This window comes from Tiliqua scincoides, chromosome 9 (genome assembly GCF_035046505.1).
Source record: "Tiliqua scincoides isolate rTilSci1 chromosome 9, rTilSci1.hap2, whole genome shotgun sequence".
In the NCBI taxonomy this organism is placed as follows: Eukaryota; Metazoa; Chordata; class Lepidosauria; order Squamata; family Scincidae; genus Tiliqua; species Tiliqua scincoides.
The window spans coordinates 17,589,174-17,606,197 of NC_089829.1; the positions used below are offsets into that span (position 1 = coordinate 17,589,174).

A 17,024-nucleotide genomic window follows, 5' to 3' on the forward strand; every position below is an offset into this window, starting at 1 on the left:
ATAGTTCTTCCCCTCCTTTTGTCCTCATAACAACCCTGTTAAGTAGGTGAGACAGAGAGAGAAACTGGCCCAAGGTCACCCAGGAAGCTTCACGACTGAGCAGGGATTTGAATCTAGATCTTTCAGGTCTAACGCCTTAACCACTACAACTCCCAAAAGTATAGATGAGTATGTCTCATACTTTTGAGACAGGAAGGAATTCATTATTTGATTTTCTCGGTAACCCCACTGTGAACTTTTTTGTTGAAAAGTGATATAAAAATATTCTTAATACTAATACTGCCAGTCTTTGCCTCAATTTAGTCACCCCAATCCAATTTGCTACAGACCTCTAGCATTAGATTTAGGAATATCTTCACTGCTCCTTGGCAGATACAGGGACAGCGTTGGGCATTAACAGAACCATTACGCTGTGCTCGACGGCAAGAAAAGTCCTTCCAAAGCTCTTACCTGGCCGTGCCACGCATAATGCAAGATGATGGCAGAGTTTGGGTGGTTGCCAAGGAAAATAGGCATAAGAGTGGAGATGAGTTCATGCCGTAAAGTATGCCAGGAAGTGTTGATCTGCAGTAAGGCCAATACTAACATATCTGGACAGTGCTTGATGGGGAAGCTGAAGAGCTGCTTAACTTGTTCATACTGTCCCACCTCTGCCAAACGCAACAGGGACTCAATCAAGTCCAGGCTCTTCCTAGCAAAAAGGCAGAAAACCAACAATATCAGCTGGTTACAGAATTCCAGCTTGAGCTAAAGTGGGTATCAAAGGAGGACATTTGTATACAAGAGATCTGGGAATTAAAAGCTGCAGCTTGTTGGCCACATGAGCCACCTCAGTTGTTGCTGTTACTGAGAAACAAACGGAATATTTTAAAGAATACATTTTGGTGGTATAAGCATTAACAGCAGAGCTATATAGGGTTAAAAGGTTACCTAGTCCAACATCTGGTCAAAAGATCCGTCCTGCTAATCCAGGCCACAGCAGTAACCCCAATTAGAAGTCTCAGTGCAGTACTGCCTTCATACACATGGCTAACGTCATTTTTAATGTTCCTCTATGTATACGTGCCAACTATTTATAGATGAGCAAATGCTTATAGTGTCTAGAGTAGCTCTGTTCAAACCCTATTGAACACACATCCTTGCATGTGAGGAACACCTGGCAACCCAGTCCTCTTAGGGAAGGCAAACAGAAAGGCAACCACATGCTTCACCAATGAACATTTGACTGATCATTTCAGAATGCTGAAGAAGCAGCTGTATTCTCAAGAAAAATAATGAAACTTACCAAGTGGCAATTTCTCGATTGTCATCCTCAGGTGGTGCTTTCAAGATATCTGTGGCAACAGTATGACAGGGGTAGTCAGCAAAACAGAAGATCTCGGGGTTAATGAGGGAATGCTGGATGAATGAGAGCTGTAAAAAAAGGAATCATTGCAAGCGTCATTCCAGGTCTTTAGCCATGTTACGCTGCCCTTGCCCACTTCACTCTAAGCAACCACTTCCCTCCCACTCCTACAGGATTGTTTCTTTTCCAGACAGCTTTTAAAAGCTTTTAGATTCACTCTCCCACAGTGATGGGTGTCTCTCCACAGGTCTTGCCACACTGTCAGAGGCAGGCATCAACAATCCCAATCAACAACTTGTATGAGGAGAGAGTTCCTTGGCAGTAATGACTCACAACATACATTTCTCCCACTGTTCACCCTCTTGGGTTCACCTGAGGAAGAGGAAGCAAGAAAGGAGCAGGCATGTCATCCCCTAAAACTTCCTGTAAATGAGGCAAGATCCCACCTCTCCCCAGTACCATCTCTTTCCAGCACTTCTCTTAGTATAGGGGGCCTTCTGTACTCACAGATTCTCTTATACACACACACACACACCCTGCATGCACTCTAGCCATGGGTGTCCGTGGCCTCTGCCAGGCTCATACTGAGCCTTGGAGGCAAAAACATGTAACTTCCAGTTTTTTAGGGGGAAAAAACATGTGTTTTTGCCTCAGTCAGACGTCCTTGGCCTCTGCTAGGCTCAGATGACCCTCCGGAGATGAGGGGAGCGGAGCTCTCCTTGCCTCCAGAGGGTGGGGGGGTGTATGCCTGTATCTGTATCCTGTAGGGATGGAACAAGTGTCAAGGGCAGAGAGAGGCTTGGCTAGTAAGCCAAGCTGATATTCATAGAGGAGTCTAGGGAAGAAAAATCTCACATACACAGGTAACTGCACCACTCCAGTTTCTAGTGCAAACAAGACACCATGCACAAGCTGTGCTCAAGCTAAAGCCTAAAGTGAGCAAGCAGATTGGAAATGAATTATTTCAGCTATTGTACACAATTACCACTTCAATCACAGTAACTGCTCTGCAATCAATCAACTTCAACTTAGTTTTCACAAAATTTCAGATTTTCAGAGTCCCCTACTTAGAGAGGTCACATTCTAGAAGTCTGTATATGTTGAAACCAGCATAGGTAGGAACAGTTAGTTCTTGCCAGTGCAGCACTATTGTGCCTGCATGGAAGCACTAGCAAAATATCCATTGCACCTGTGTAAAAGCACCGAAGCAGCTGTCCATAACTTGGATTCTCTGAACACAGGGAGTGTGTGTTCACATCGTTTTAACAAGCCCCCAATATAGAGCTTAACACAGTAACCTAAGCAATCAGTTTGCCAGCTCCAATTATTCCAGACAATAGTAGGATTCAAGAACTAAAAGATAGTCGTCTGTTGCTTTGTATCAGAAGCATTAAGCACCTAAGGTAAAACCAGAAGTGAACAAGAGATCATCTTAGCAGCTGCATGATTACCTGGCCTTCTGCATGTTTCCAGGGTCTGTATATGAGGTCAACTGGGAAGACTTCCAATCCTAGCCCTCTCTGGATACCATACACCACAATCTGCAAGCCCTTGCTATCACGAATTTGAAATCCAGGGTGGTCCAATTCATAAGTTACCTCCTTGAAGTTCAAACTTGGGTTCTGCAATGAACAAAATCAAATGCTTATGTACAGTACTTGTTCCCAAGTGCTTTTCCCAAGGGCCAACAAAACACATATGCAAGGCAATATTTGTAGAGCTGAGTATGAAATGGTAGATAACCACAATGCTGAAACTGGCTTCATTTGCTTCTTTCTAGTCCATTAGGTGAAGAAATTATCATAGCCGAACAAGCCAAATGTTTCTTCACTCGGACCTACTATAGTTAGTCATCACTCGGACCTACTATAGTTAGTCATTTCTGCAGGTTAACCTAGTACACCTTCCCTTCACAATAAAGATTAAAAGCACTTTGTAAGACTTTGTAAATCACCCAGTTAATTACATCAGTTAACTGAGCAAAGAGACACTTTTAAAGGTGGTGTCTTCCCCAAAAATTACTGGGGGAAAGCACCTGTCCCCACCCATCTCAAAAGAGCATCTTTCCCAGTCACAGCTTTGCATTCTCCCTTTTTTCTGCTGTGTAAACGACTTCAAGAACATTGTCAAACATACAGTATAATAATTGATAAAACATTCACTTACGTCAAGCTGAAATCAAAACACAAAAGCAAAACACTTTGCTAGACAAAACAGATGAAAGCAATTGCCCCTGACAAAATCATTTCCTTAATGTTATACAGGTTAGAGTAGTGATTTTCAACCACCATGCCACAGCACACTAGTGTGTTGTGAATGGTCTGCAGATGTGCCACAGGAGTTTGGGGGAGAGTCAAGGTATATAAATACTGTTAATAATAATAATAATAATAATAATAATAATAATAATAATAATAATAATTTGTTAGTAGGGCCAATGAGGGATGTGAGACCCCAGCCAGCAATGTGGTGTGCCTTTTCAATTGCCAAAAAACCAATGGTGTGCCTGGTTAGCACTTTGTCAGTGTGCCATAAAATGAAAAAGATTGAAAATCACTGGGTTAGAGCAGGGGTGTCCAAACCCCGGCCCTGGGGCCACATGCGGTCCTCGAGGCCTCTCAATGCGGCCCTCAGGGAGCCCCCAGTCTCCAATGAGCCTCTGGCCCTCCAGAGATTTGTTGCAGCCCACACTGGCCTGACACAACTACTCTCAGCATGAAGGCGACTGTTTGACCTCTTTGTGTGAGCTGTGGGATGTGGTCTTCCTCCACTACTTGCTGTTTCATGTCTCTGGTGCAGTAGCGGCAGCAAAGGAAAGGCCGGCCTTGCTTTGTGCAAGGCCTTTTATAGGCCTTGAGCTATTGCAAGACCTTCATTCATTCATATAAGTTCATCTTTAATATATTCATTTATGTAAACCTATGTAAATTTATTCAAATTTAAAATGTAAATTAATTCTTTCTCTCCCTAGCCCCTGACGAAGTGTCAGAGAGATTATGCCAAAAACTTTGCCAAAACTTTGCCCTCCTGCCAAAAACTTTGGACACCCCTGGGTTAGAGGCTAAACTTAAACAACTTACAAGTGCAGATACGGACCTACATTTTTTTCTCTTAAGACTATAAACATTTTCAATATAATAAACAACCTCATAATAGGTTGGACCACTTGAAACTGGCATGAGCTCTCCCGCCTTAAGAAGATCGTAACTCAGTTAAGAATAACTCTCTTAATTAAGAGCTTGAATATAGGATCACAAGAAGATCAGTTAATATATCATATATAAATCTCGCCTCAGAAAATAAGAGAAAGAGCTCCAGGTTTCCATAAAGCTATTTGAATTGCCTACATTCCCTAAACCTAACAGCCAAAATTTACGTTATATCCCATATTCTATCCAGCCATTCCTCAGCTGAAGAACGCCTTTTCTTACAAATAGATTGCCATCCTTGCTGCTATTAATGAATAATCATTTCCACATCATCTAACATAACCAAACATAGCAACCAATGGATCCACTGCTAATTTATAACCTCTCAGATTCTCAGCTATCTTCCACACTGAATTTTAGAGTATTTTGAACTTTGGACAGGACCAACATGTATGATAACTGTCTGCCTTACGAGCACATCAACAATTCCGTGTAATACCTGAATAATACACTTTGGTCTCCATGGATTCAGACAGTATCATAAAATTTAAAATTCATACATAATGTACACTTGGGGACATCTCTTACACTCGCCTCATATTAACTGAATTATGTAAATTTCTCAGCATTCCTCTTAAATGAGTATAAGAAATCAAATATTCTGTACATTTTCTCAATGAACCAACACTTTTCAACAAATGAATTATGAAAGAACTTTTTATGTGGGCAAGGAGAGGATGATTCTCCTCCCTGTAACTGAAAATTAATAAGCCAAAAGTAATTAGCTTACTTTAAGACAATTTTGAAAAGGCAGAAAGAATTAGCCTGAGTGGTACAAAGACTGGAGGCGCACTAGCTTAAGATCCATTAACTAAGGCAGCACACTTACTTGAGTGTATGTCCCACAGTGTTCAATGGGACTTGCTTCTGAGTAAACAAGCATAGGATTGCACTGTTAATGGATTAACATTAAGTGAGGGGACAGAGGGAGGTGCATTAACATTAAGGAAGGGGCGTGTTGGAGGTGGGGTGGCCATTTATGTTAAGGAAGGGATAGAATTCAGCAAAGTAGAGACTGAAGGCGGGTCCAACGCCACCATAGAATCTCTGTGGGTTAAATTACCAGGCCTCAGGAGCGATGTAATACTGGGGGCGTACTATCATCCTCCAGACCAGTAACTGGGACCTTGAAATGAGGAAACAGATCAGGGAGGTGACAAAGAGGGACAGGGTTGTAATCATGGGGGACTTCAATTATCCTCATATAGACTGGGTCAATTTGTGTTCTGGTCACAAAAAGGAGATCGGATTCCTTGACATGTTGAATGACTGTGCCTTAGAGCAGCTAGTCATGGAGCAAACCAGAGGACAGGTGTCACTGGATTTAATATTGTGCGGTACTCAGGACCTGGTTAGAGATGTCAATGTTACTGAGCCGTTGGAGAACAGTAATCATGCTGCGATCCGTTTCGACATGCGCATCAGGGGAAGAATACTGGGCAAATCTCTCACAAAAACCCTTGACTTCCAACAAGCAGACTTCCCTCAAATGAGGAGGCTGGTTAGGAGGCTGAAAGGGAAGATAAAAAGAGTCCAGTCTCTCCAGAGTGCATGGAGGCTGCTTAAAATAACAGTAATAGAGACCCAGCGGAAGTGTATACCGCAAAGGAAGAAGGGCCCCCACTAAGTCCAGGAGGGTGCCCACATGGCTAACCAGCCAAGTTAGAGAGGCCATAAAGGGCAAGGAAGCTTCCTTCCGTAAATGGAAGTCTTGCCCTAATGAAGAGAATAAAAAGGAACATACCGTATTTTTCGCTCTATAAGACGCACTTTCCCCCCCCAAAAAAAGTGGGGGGAAAAGTGTGTGCGTCTTATGGAGCAAATACTGCAAAAAAAACAAACCAAAAAAAAACACTCTGCCCCTGGCCCCGTCCCCTGCCCGCTCTGCTCGGCTTCCCAGGAAAGCGGGGGTGGGATGGCAGGCTCGCTGAGAAAGCCCAGGTGTCTACTCAGAAGTCTCAGACTCGCTGGGGCTCACTCCCAGGAAAGCGGGGGTGGGATGGCAGTCTTGCTGAGCAAGCCCCTAGAGCAGGGGTGCTCATTATGTCGATCCTCGAGCTACCAGTCCATCTCCAGGCGAAATGAGTCAATCGCGGGCTTCTCTCCTGTCCACGCATCCCTAGGAGTGAGCTCCTGGCAGGCTTGTGAGCCCAGGGAGCGAGCCTAGGGAGTGAGTCCAGGGAGCCCAGGGACTGAGACGGGCTCCTCCCTGGGAGAGGAGGCGCTGGCAGGCTTTTCTCCCGTTCACTCATCCCTGGGAGTGAGCCCCATTGGCTCTACTGGGGCTGACTTACCTTTCCCCTGCTTTTGCACTGGTATGTATGGAGATCTGCACCCCCCCCCACTTCCATCTGTTGGTTCTGTGTGCAAGGGGTTTTGCAATGGTCTTGCTGTGATGCCTATACAGAGATCTTACCTGCCCCACACTTTCCCCCTGCTTTTGCACTGGTATGTATGGAGATCTGCGCCCCCCCCCACTTCCATCTGTTGGCTCTGTGTGCAAGGGGTTTTGCAATGGTCTTGCTGTGATGCCTATACAGAGATCTTACCTGCCCCACACTTTCCCCCTACTTTTGCACTGGTATGTATGGAGATCTGCGCCCCCCCCCCACTTCCATCTGTTGGTTCTGTGTGCAAGGGGTTTTGCAATGGTCTTGCTGTGATGCCTATACAGAGATCTTACCTGCCCCACACTTTCCCCCTGCTTTTGCACTGGTATGTATGGAGATCTGCGCCCCCCCCCCCACTTCCATCTGTTGGCTCTGTGTGCAAGGGGTTTTGCAATGGTCTTGCTGTGATGCCTATACAGAGATCTTACCTGCCCCACACTTTCCCCCTGCTTTTGCACTGGTATGTATGGAGATCTGCGCCCCCCCCCCCACTTCCATCTGTTGGTTCTGTGTGCAAGGGGTTTTGCAATGGTCTTGCTGTGATGCCTATACAGAGATCTTACCTGCCCCACACTTTCCCCCTGCTTTTGCACTGGTATGTATGGAGATCTGCGCCCCCCCCCCCACTTCCATCTGTTGGTTCTGTGTGCAAGGGGTTTTGCAATGGTCTTGCTGTGATGCCTATACAGAGATCTTACCTCCCCCACACCTTTCCCCCGTTTTTGCACTGGTCTGTATAGAGATCTGCTCTCCCCCCCCCCTTGCATTGGAATCCAGGAAGATCTGGTGAGGAGGTAGATGTGGTGTCAGCAGTGGCCCCTTTAAGGGTAAGGCCTGGGCATCCAGCAGAGTGTGCTGCACAGCTGCAGCCACTGGAAGGCAATAGGGCCCTCAGGGATATAAGGAGTACCAGAGGCAGAAAGGGTTTGTGGGTTTTGAAGGAGTGCAGGTTGGAGGTAGGGGAGGAGACTGACTGGGTTTATTGAATTTGGAATCTGACTGTGGATTGTGACTGGACTTGGATACCCTGATGGATTTAACTGACCTATCTGGAACCTGACCTTGGACTGTAATTTGGCTTATTGGCTCTGGACTCTGATTTGGTAACTCTGAATGATGGGACTGATTTACTTGGCATCTGTGGACTGGAACTGGACTCACTTTTGCTTGCTGCACTGATCAGCCTTAAGCGGGCACGAGGCCCAGTGGATTGGAATTTGGCAGAACATCATTGTAGCAGAAAGATAATGTGATCCCCTATTTGTGTGCACCTGCTTTTGTGAGCTTCATAAATTCTGACTCTAGCAATGATGAGTTCTTGGTGTTTCCAGAAAACTAGAGTGCTCAAACCTTTAAGTCTCTCCATTTGTTAATGACCATGATAATGGTTCTTAATGCCACTGTTGACTGCTGTTCACTTTACATGGTTCAAATGTTATTCTGTTATAGTTTATTATTTTATTACACTATTTGGTTCAGAATATTTTTTCCTTGTTTTCCTCCTCTAAAAACTAGGTGCGTCTTAGGGTCAGGTGCGTCTTATGGAGCGAAAAATACGGTAAACGATGGTAAGGCCACACCTGGAGTATTGTTTCCAGTTCTGGTTACCACATCTCAAAAAGGACATAGTGGAAATGGAAAAGGTGCAAAAGAGAGCGACTAAGATGATTACGGGGCTGGGGCACCTTCCTTATGAGGAAAGGCTATGGCGTTTGGGCCTCTTCAGCCTAGAAAAGAAACGCCTGAGGGGGGACATGATTCAGACATACAAAATTATGCATGGGAAGGATAAAGTGGATAGAGAGATGCTCTTTACACTCTCACATAACAGCAGAACCAGGGGACAGCCACTAAAATTGAATGTTGGGAGGGTTAGGACAGACAAAAGAAATTATTTCTTTACTCAGCGTGTGGTCGGTCTGTGGAACTCCTTGCTGCAGGATCTGGTGACGGCATCTGGCCTGGATGCCTTTAAAAGGGAATTGGACAAGTTTCTGGAGCTAAAATCCATTATGGGTTACAAGCCATAATGTGTATGTGCAACCTCCTAATTTTAGAAATAGGCTATGTCAGAAGACCAATGCAAGGGAGGGCACCAGGATGCAGGTCTCTTGTTATCAGGTGTGCTCCCTGGGACATTTGGTGGGGCCGCTGTGAGATACAGGAAGCTGGACTAGATGGGCTTATGGCCTGATCCACTGGGGCTGTTCTTATGTAAAGTCAACGCCAGTGTGGGAGCTGGTCAACCCCCCCCCCCCAGAATTGCCACAACAACTTTTAGACTGGCATCAGATATGATCTGTAGGGCATTGCCAGTGCTGTACGCTGTTGGCATTTCCATAGCATCTGCCATCTTTGAGGAGATTTGTGAGCACAGAGACCATGCTAAGATTGGTTGTTTGGCTTGGAGCCCACAGAGCCCACCAGAGGACAGGTGACTCTGGATTTAATATTGTGCGGTATGCAGGACCTGGTTAGAGATGTAAACGTTACTGAGCCATTGGGGAACAGTGATCATGCTGCCATCCGTTTTGACATGCACGTTGGGGGAAGAATACCAGGCAAATCTCTAACAAAAACCCTTGACTTCCGACGGGCGGACTTCCCCCAAATGAGGAGGCTGGTTAGAAGGAGGTTGAAAGGGAGGGTAAAAAGAGTCCAATCTCTCCAGAGTGCATGGAGGCTGCTTAAAACAACAGTAATAGAGGCCCAGCAGAGGTGTATACCGCAAAGAAAGAAGGGTTCCACTAAATCCAGGAGGGTGGCCACATGGCTAACCAGCCAAGTTAGAGAGGCTGTGAAGGGCAAGGAAGCTTCCTTCTGTAAATGGAAGTCTTGCCCTAATGAGGAGAATAAAAAGGAACATAAACTGTGTCAAAACAAATGTAAGAAGGTGATATGGGAGGCCAAGAGAGACTATGAGGAACGCATGGCCAGCAACATTAAGGGGAATAATAAAAGCTTCTTCAAATATGTTAGAAGCAGGAAACCCGCCAGAGAAACGGTTGGCCCTCTGGATGGTGAGGGAGGGAAAGGGGAGATAAAAGGAGACTTAGAGATGGCAGAGAAATTCAATGAGTTCTTTGCATCTGTCTTCACGGCAGAAGACCTCGGGCAGATACCGCTGCCCGAACGGCCCCTCCTGACTGAGGAGTTAAGTCAGATAGAGGTTAAAAGAGAAGATGTTTCAGACCTCATTGATAAATTAAAGATCAATAAGTCACCGGGCCCTGATGGCATCCACCCAAGGGTTATTAAGGAATTGAAGAATGAAGTTGCAGATCTCTTGACTAAGGTATGCAACTTGTCCCTCAAAACAGCCACGGTGCCAGAAGATTGGAGGATAGCAAATGTCACGCCTATTTTTAAAGAGGGAAAGAGGGGGGGCCCGGGAAACTATAGGCCGGTCAGCCTAACATCCATACCGGGTAAGATGGTGGTCCTAGTTGGCAACCTTCAGTCTCGAAAGACTATGGTATCGCGCTCTGAAAGGTGGTTCTGGAACAGCGTCTAGTGTGGCTGAAAAGGCCGATTCGGGAGTGACAATCCCTTCCACACTGGGAGCAAGTGCAGTCTGTCCCTGGAAGATGGTGGACTGCCTCATCAAAGATAGGATCTCAAAACACATAGATGAACAGGCCTTGCTAAGGAAGAGTCAGCACAGCTTCTGTAAGGGTAAGTCTTGCCTCACGAACCTTATAGAATTCTTTGAAAAGGTCAATAGGCATGTGGATTTGGGAGAACCCGTGGACATTATATATCTGGACTTTCAGAAGGCGTTTGACACGGTCCCTCACCAAAGGCTACTGAAAAAACTCCACAGTCAGGGAATTAGAGGACAGGTCCTCTCATGGATTGAGAACTGGTTGGAGGCCAGGAAGCAGAGAGTGGGTGTCTAGTGGGTGACACTAGACACCCACTAGACAAGTGGGTGTCTCCTCTTTTATTTAGCAGGGGGAGAGTAACTGGCCCACCTCACCTCAGCAGTGTCTTTTCTAGTGGCTGTCTGCTGGTGTTGCATCTTTTTAGATTGTGAGCCCTTTGGGGACAGGGAGCCATTAGATATTTGATTTTCTCTGTAAACCGCTTTGTGAACTTTTTGTTGAAAAGCGGTATATAAATACTGTTGTTGTTGTTGTTGTGTCAATGGGCAATTTTCACAATGGAGAGAGGTGAAAAGCGGTGTGCCCCAAGGATCTGTCCTGGGACCGGTGCTTTTCAACCTCTTCATAAATGACCTGGAGACAGGGTTGAGCAGTGAAGTGGCTAAGTTTGCAGACGACACCAAACTTTTCCGAGTGGTGAAGACCAGAAGTGATTGTGAGGAGCTCCAGAAGGATCTCTCCAGACTGACAGAATGGGCAGCAAAATGGCAGATGCGCTTCAATGTCAGTAAGTGTAAAGTCATGCACATTGGGGCAAAAAATCAAAACTTTAGATATAGGCTGATGGGTTCTGAGCTGTCTGTGACAGATCAGGAGAGATATCTTGTGGTGGTGGTGGACAGGTCGATGAAAGTGTTGACCCAATGTGCGGCGGCAGTGAAGAAGGCCAATTCTATGCTTGGGATCATTAGGAAGGGTATTGAGAACAAAACAGCTAGTATTATAATGCCGTTGTACAAATCGATGGTAAGGCCACACCTGGAGTATTGTGTCCAGTTCTGGTCGCCGCATCTCAAAAAAGACATAGTGGAAATGGAAAAGGTGCAAAAGAGAGCGACTAAGATGATTACGGGGCTGGGGCACCTTCCTTATGAGGAAAGGCTACGGCGTTTGGGCCTCTTCAGCCTAGAAAAGAGACGCCTGAGGGGGGACATGATTGAGACATACAAAATTATGCAGGGGATGGACAGAGTGGATAGGGAGATGCTCTTTACACTCTCACATAATACCAGAACCAGGGGACATCCACTAAAATTGAGTGTTGGGCGGGTTAGGACAGACAAAAGAAAATATTTCTTTGCTCAGCGTGTGGTCGGTCTGTGGAACTCCTTGCCACAGGATGTGGTGCTGGCGTCTAGCCTAGACGCCTTTAAAAGGGGATTGGACGAGTTTCTGGAGCTAAAATCCATTATGGATTACAAGCCATGATGTGTATGCGCAACCTCCTGATTTTAGAAATGGGTTATGTCAGAATGCCAGATGCAAGGGAAGGCACCAGGATGAGGTCTCTTGTTATCTGGGGTGCTCCCTGGGGCATTTGGTGGGCTGCTGTGAGATACAGGAAGCTGGACTAGCTGGGCCTATGGCCTGATCCAGTGGGGCTGTTCTTATGTTCTTATGGAGATGCTATCCAGAATTCCAAAATTTGGAATTTTTTAACGCCAACATGACTCTCTTTTTTGCCTAAGGAAATAAAATCAAATTGTGTTTCAGGCACAAAATTATTAAGAATATTGTATAAAATTACCTTCAGTCTATGTGTATAAAGGGTATATGAAACAAATTGTGTTTGTGGACTTAGGCCTCATCCCCAAGATCTCTCATTATGTATATGCAAGTATTCTGAAACATGGAAAAGGTCGATATGCAAAATGCTTCTGATCCCAAGCACTTCAGATAAGGGGTAACCAACCAGTAGTACCAATACACACACAAGCAGCAGCAGTGTATTTGGATATGTAGAAGTCTTGCCAGGAAGCAGCCCCCAATATTTTCCTGTTAAGACAACACGTTCCACAGAAACCTAAAACAGGTTTCCCTGTCAACCGATTTTTTGATAAACTGCTTATTCCACCAATTTTCAACCAGTGTGCCACAGCACAGTGATGTGCCATGAGTAGTCTGCAGGTGCGCCATGGAACTTTTGGGGAGCATCATTTATTATTAGGGCCATTAGGGGATGTGAGCCCCTGGCTGGCACTGCGGTCTACCTAGTTAACCAAAAAAAAGAAGGTGGTATACCTTGACAATTTTAGCATCTTCTTGGTATGCTGTGAGATTAAAAAGTGGAAAATTGCTGGTTTATTCATTTGGGACTATCAAGAAAAGTCAATATAATATTTACCAACACTTACTAGGCACTCAAGTCTCAGATGCAGCGACAACAATTTCATTTTTAAAAAAGAACCTCTCTTTGGTAAAACTGTACAGTTATGTTGTGACTGTTACTGAATAGAGTCAAATCTATACAAAATTTTCAAGTCTACATCACTGAGTGTAGCAAATGTACTAGAACTCACCAATCAGCACTTTCAATCGCATAACTATGTGATAAAAGACATGTGCTTGTTGAACATGGCTATGTACAGGTAATTTCCTTCACAGAAACTATGTCCCTGCAGGAAATCCTGCAGTTTAACAGTACCTTTCTGAAGGGGCATTTTATGATCAACTTACCAGCTCCTTGAGTACATCAATAAGAACTTCCACATTCCATGTATGGGTTTGTGTTCCATCGTTTTTATCTCTTCCATCACTCCAAATCCCACTACCAGGAGCAGAGATGGACTGCAAATGAATCAGAGATAAAAGTTCAGAAATCTTTCCAACTATGACAATTATGTCAACTGATTAAGGAAATCAAGAAATAAATTCAACAAGTTTGAACTTTCATATATTACTAGAGACGAGTAATACTTAAACCCTTACATCAATAAATTATCAACTGGTCCCAAAGACTTTGATCAAAACAGAGGAAAATGTTTAAACTTGGAATATATGTTAGTAACACAAAATTAAAATTCAAACCTTCCTGAACTCTGATCTAACTGCACAGAAAACATGAAATGCTGTTGACAAGCAATACTTATGTTTGTCCTCGTCCAGTCACTGTACAATGGAAATGGAATGCAGAACAGAGTTTTAACTTAGAAGCCTTTCAGACAGTCTCCTGTGTAGTACTGCATTGTCAGAAATCTAGATGGTTTGGTGCAGTGAGTGTTCTGTGAACACTACTGAAGCTAAACAGTCATGGTCAGTCTTTTTGATTAGGCAACTGCTGCAAGCTCCATCAACATAGCAGGATACAAGTTCAGTAGTGTTTCTTTAATGTGATGGTCTAAGCAGAAAAAGTATATAAATAATGGTCTGATGGGTATATGCTCCCCAGGGTCTTGGGTAAAGGCCTTTCCCAGGTCCTGCCGAGATCTGTCCCTGGACCTTCTACATGCAGCCACGTGCTTTACACCCTGAACTATAATCCCTTCCCAACAAATTCCTATCCTGTGACTGCGACACCTTCTAGGTAACCCCCATCTCATTCTAATGCACACAATCAGAATCATCAGTAGTCATATCAATGGGATGAAGCAGCACCAATAACTTCTCTTGGCCCAGCCACAGGGTTTGCATAAAATCTTAACTGACAGCAGGATCTTAGTACCTATTCTGAGAGCTGCCATCTTGACCACAATGTCTCATAAGCCTGACATGCTAATGTCAGATGCTGCAGGATTCAAGCTGAAAGCCCTGGCAACCAGGCACCAGTTCCTCTACTCTCGGCTACAATCCCCACTTAAGTCACTGCAACCTTCCAATCATTCATTCCAATCAGTCACAGCAATGAAATGGGTTCAAAATCCCATTCTATTACTTAGGAGCTCCGCTCCTAGAATTAAGAGTTGGAAGGGATCTACCAGATCATCAAGTACACCTCCTAACAATGCAGACTGTTCAGATGGCTCCAAAGTACATCATGCAGCATTACTGCCCATTTACTAACCTGTAATGAAATGCCATCTGTCAATCCTGAGTGCGTTCGAGCCATCATTCCCAAAACCCTGGCAACCTGAGCAGCTGTGACCTCTCCAACACCAAACTGTGTGATAATGTTGCGACATTCTTCAACACTAAAAATACAAGATTGTATACAAAAATACATTGGTTTCCACAAAGTTTGGTTTGTTATTTTTTTTAACAAGTCAGTCAATTTTAAGCAGCATGATTGAGATTCATGCTTAGACACTGAAATCACCCACACTAGATAACACTACTCATTCAAAACAGTGTATGCCCTTAGCTGCAATAATGAATCACAACTTATCCACAGGATGTTTAGTATGACATAAAATGGTCTTTTAAAAACTTTTTTTATTATTCAAAGTTTTGAGATAGATAATTATAACCAAGGTAACTTCTATTCTCCCCCACAAAAATGTCAGCCATCCTCCCAACTTCCAGTCCATCAAACTTTGTCAGCACTATGAGTATACACACACACTTACATTTACACACACACATATAAAGTAGAAAAAGAAGAAAGAGTAGAGGGTGGAGGTCGAACTACTCATCAGAATGGTCACTCTGGGGTATGTATGGTGAAAATGAGGAACACCCATCAAATATCTCAGATATTTCTAGAATTCACCCTTTCACCACCAAATTCAACACATCTTCTTGCCAGGTGCCAACACTCAATGCTAAGACAGCAAGCTAAGCAGGCAATTCAGATTGGAAGACAGCTATACCACCAATACTGCTTAAATATGAAGACAGCTCCAAAGATTTCAATGTTTTAAGAAATGTTTTTACTTCACTGGTAACAATGACATTTAACCACCAATGAAAATGACCAGTGTACAAGTGAACAGGACACAGCTTCTTCCAAACAGGTAGTGTGATACTCAAAGGCTGATAAGAACATGACTTCTATTTACACAGGACAAAAGGTGTGCTGGGAGTGGGGAGGGAACAGGATAGTCAGATATCTCCAGGTTACTTCTTATACTAAATTCGAAAGACAGGATTCACATTTCAGCAATCATCCCACTTATTGCCATACAAGGCTGTGCCAAAATGGTTTATTTTTAAACTTAAAGTATGTATACCCCATCTTTCCATAGAATACTCTCAATGCAATTATCTGTTACTCAGAGAATGTGTATTAAAGCTCCAGAAGCAATATAGGATGCTACAAAAGAGAGATGTAGGAGAGTTCCACCATTCTGCCATCATACAGTGATGTGGCTCCCAAAGCTGAATTCATCTCCTTCAAAACAAAATATAAATGTGCTGCTCATAAACAACCAAGCCTGTTACAAAGATTTTCAGCAGACCTTGATGGCCTCAAAGTCTGCCACCTTCAGTGCTATCTTAAGAACAAAAAGGTGGGATAGAAGCCCCTAAAAATAAATAAGACCATTTCTCCCCGGTACACTTGGAAAACTGCACAAGGACGACACTTCATAGTTTTAAGTCCTAGTCTCAGTGAAAGAATGCACATACCTTGTACAAAAGCCATAGCCAACTTCCTGCATGAAGTCTGCCAGAGAACTCTCCATCATTGTTTTTGCTATCCCTCCAGAATCAGGCAGGATCCTGTCCATTAGAATGTCCCGTTTTTCAGGGTAGAGGAGTGGTGCAAGCACCACGGGGCAACGTTCCTGGGGAAAATCTAAAAGCCCAGAGCCCTTAAGCATTTCACAGTGATCAAATACCTAAACATAAAACCTTACTGGTATGTGTATTTTAGGCACTTATAAAAATCATGCTATGGTAATACCTCCTATAACACTGCTTCCTATAATATTGTCTTATTGTAGTGCTGCTCACTATACGTGTGATTATTTTTTTTTCCAGAAACACATCTACAATGTCACAGAAGGTATAATTGTATATAATCATAAACTTGAGAATGGAAAAGTATTTACGGTATTGGGAGTCAAAGGTATACAGGCTTGGGGCAAAAAAGGGGGTAACCTTATGAGAAGTAATTTTAGTCCCCAATGGCCCAGTAGGCATCATACTCCTTGATCTTGAAAGTACCTCAAACCCTGCAATGCTTATCAATTTTGCAAAGCTTACTCAACACCGTAAAGATGGTTAACCTGAAGTTGCAAGATATGGACTGTAACTAAGTAGAACCTAATTAAGGATCACTCAAAGCAATAGAACTTAAAATTAGTCACAATTAACTTGTTTCATTGATTTCAAATGCTACTTAGTCAGGATTCACTTCCTTTGGATACAACAGTTTAAAGTTCACTCATCTTTTGCCACTTGAGAGAATCGTACTTTTGTAAAAATACATACTGACCCGATTATTCTGGAATTTCATTCTGGCGAGACACTGACACATGCCAAAGGAATAAGTGCCAGTAAGGAAGCTTGGTTCCCATTATATATTAGAACCTGTGCA

The 17,024-nt window shown here is 43.8% G+C and overlaps 1 protein-coding gene across 8 annotated transcripts in view; it reads right to left on the reverse strand.

The window, feature by feature from the left end:
- The window catches only part of CNOT1 (CCR4-NOT transcription complex subunit 1), a 77,011-nt gene that overhangs the window by 42,703 nt on the left and 17,284 nt on the right, over nucleotides 1-17,024 (reverse strand). For all 8 annotated transcript variants that reach the window (XM_066637773.1, XM_066637768.1, XM_066637771.1 and 5 more), the window contains exons 8-13: nucleotides 16,112-16,280; nucleotides 14,610-14,736; nucleotides 13,286-13,396; nucleotides 2,797-2,967; nucleotides 1,286-1,413; nucleotides 451-691 (exon numbers count right to left, since the gene is read on the reverse strand). In XM_066637773.1, the coding sequence (XP_066493870.1) occupies nucleotides 451-691; nucleotides 1,286-1,413; nucleotides 2,797-2,967; nucleotides 13,286-13,396; nucleotides 14,610-14,736; nucleotides 16,112-16,280 (947 nt within the window). The remainder of the gene's footprint in view (nucleotides 1-450; nucleotides 692-1,285; nucleotides 1,414-2,796; nucleotides 2,968-13,285; nucleotides 13,397-14,609; nucleotides 14,737-16,111; nucleotides 16,281-17,024) is intronic.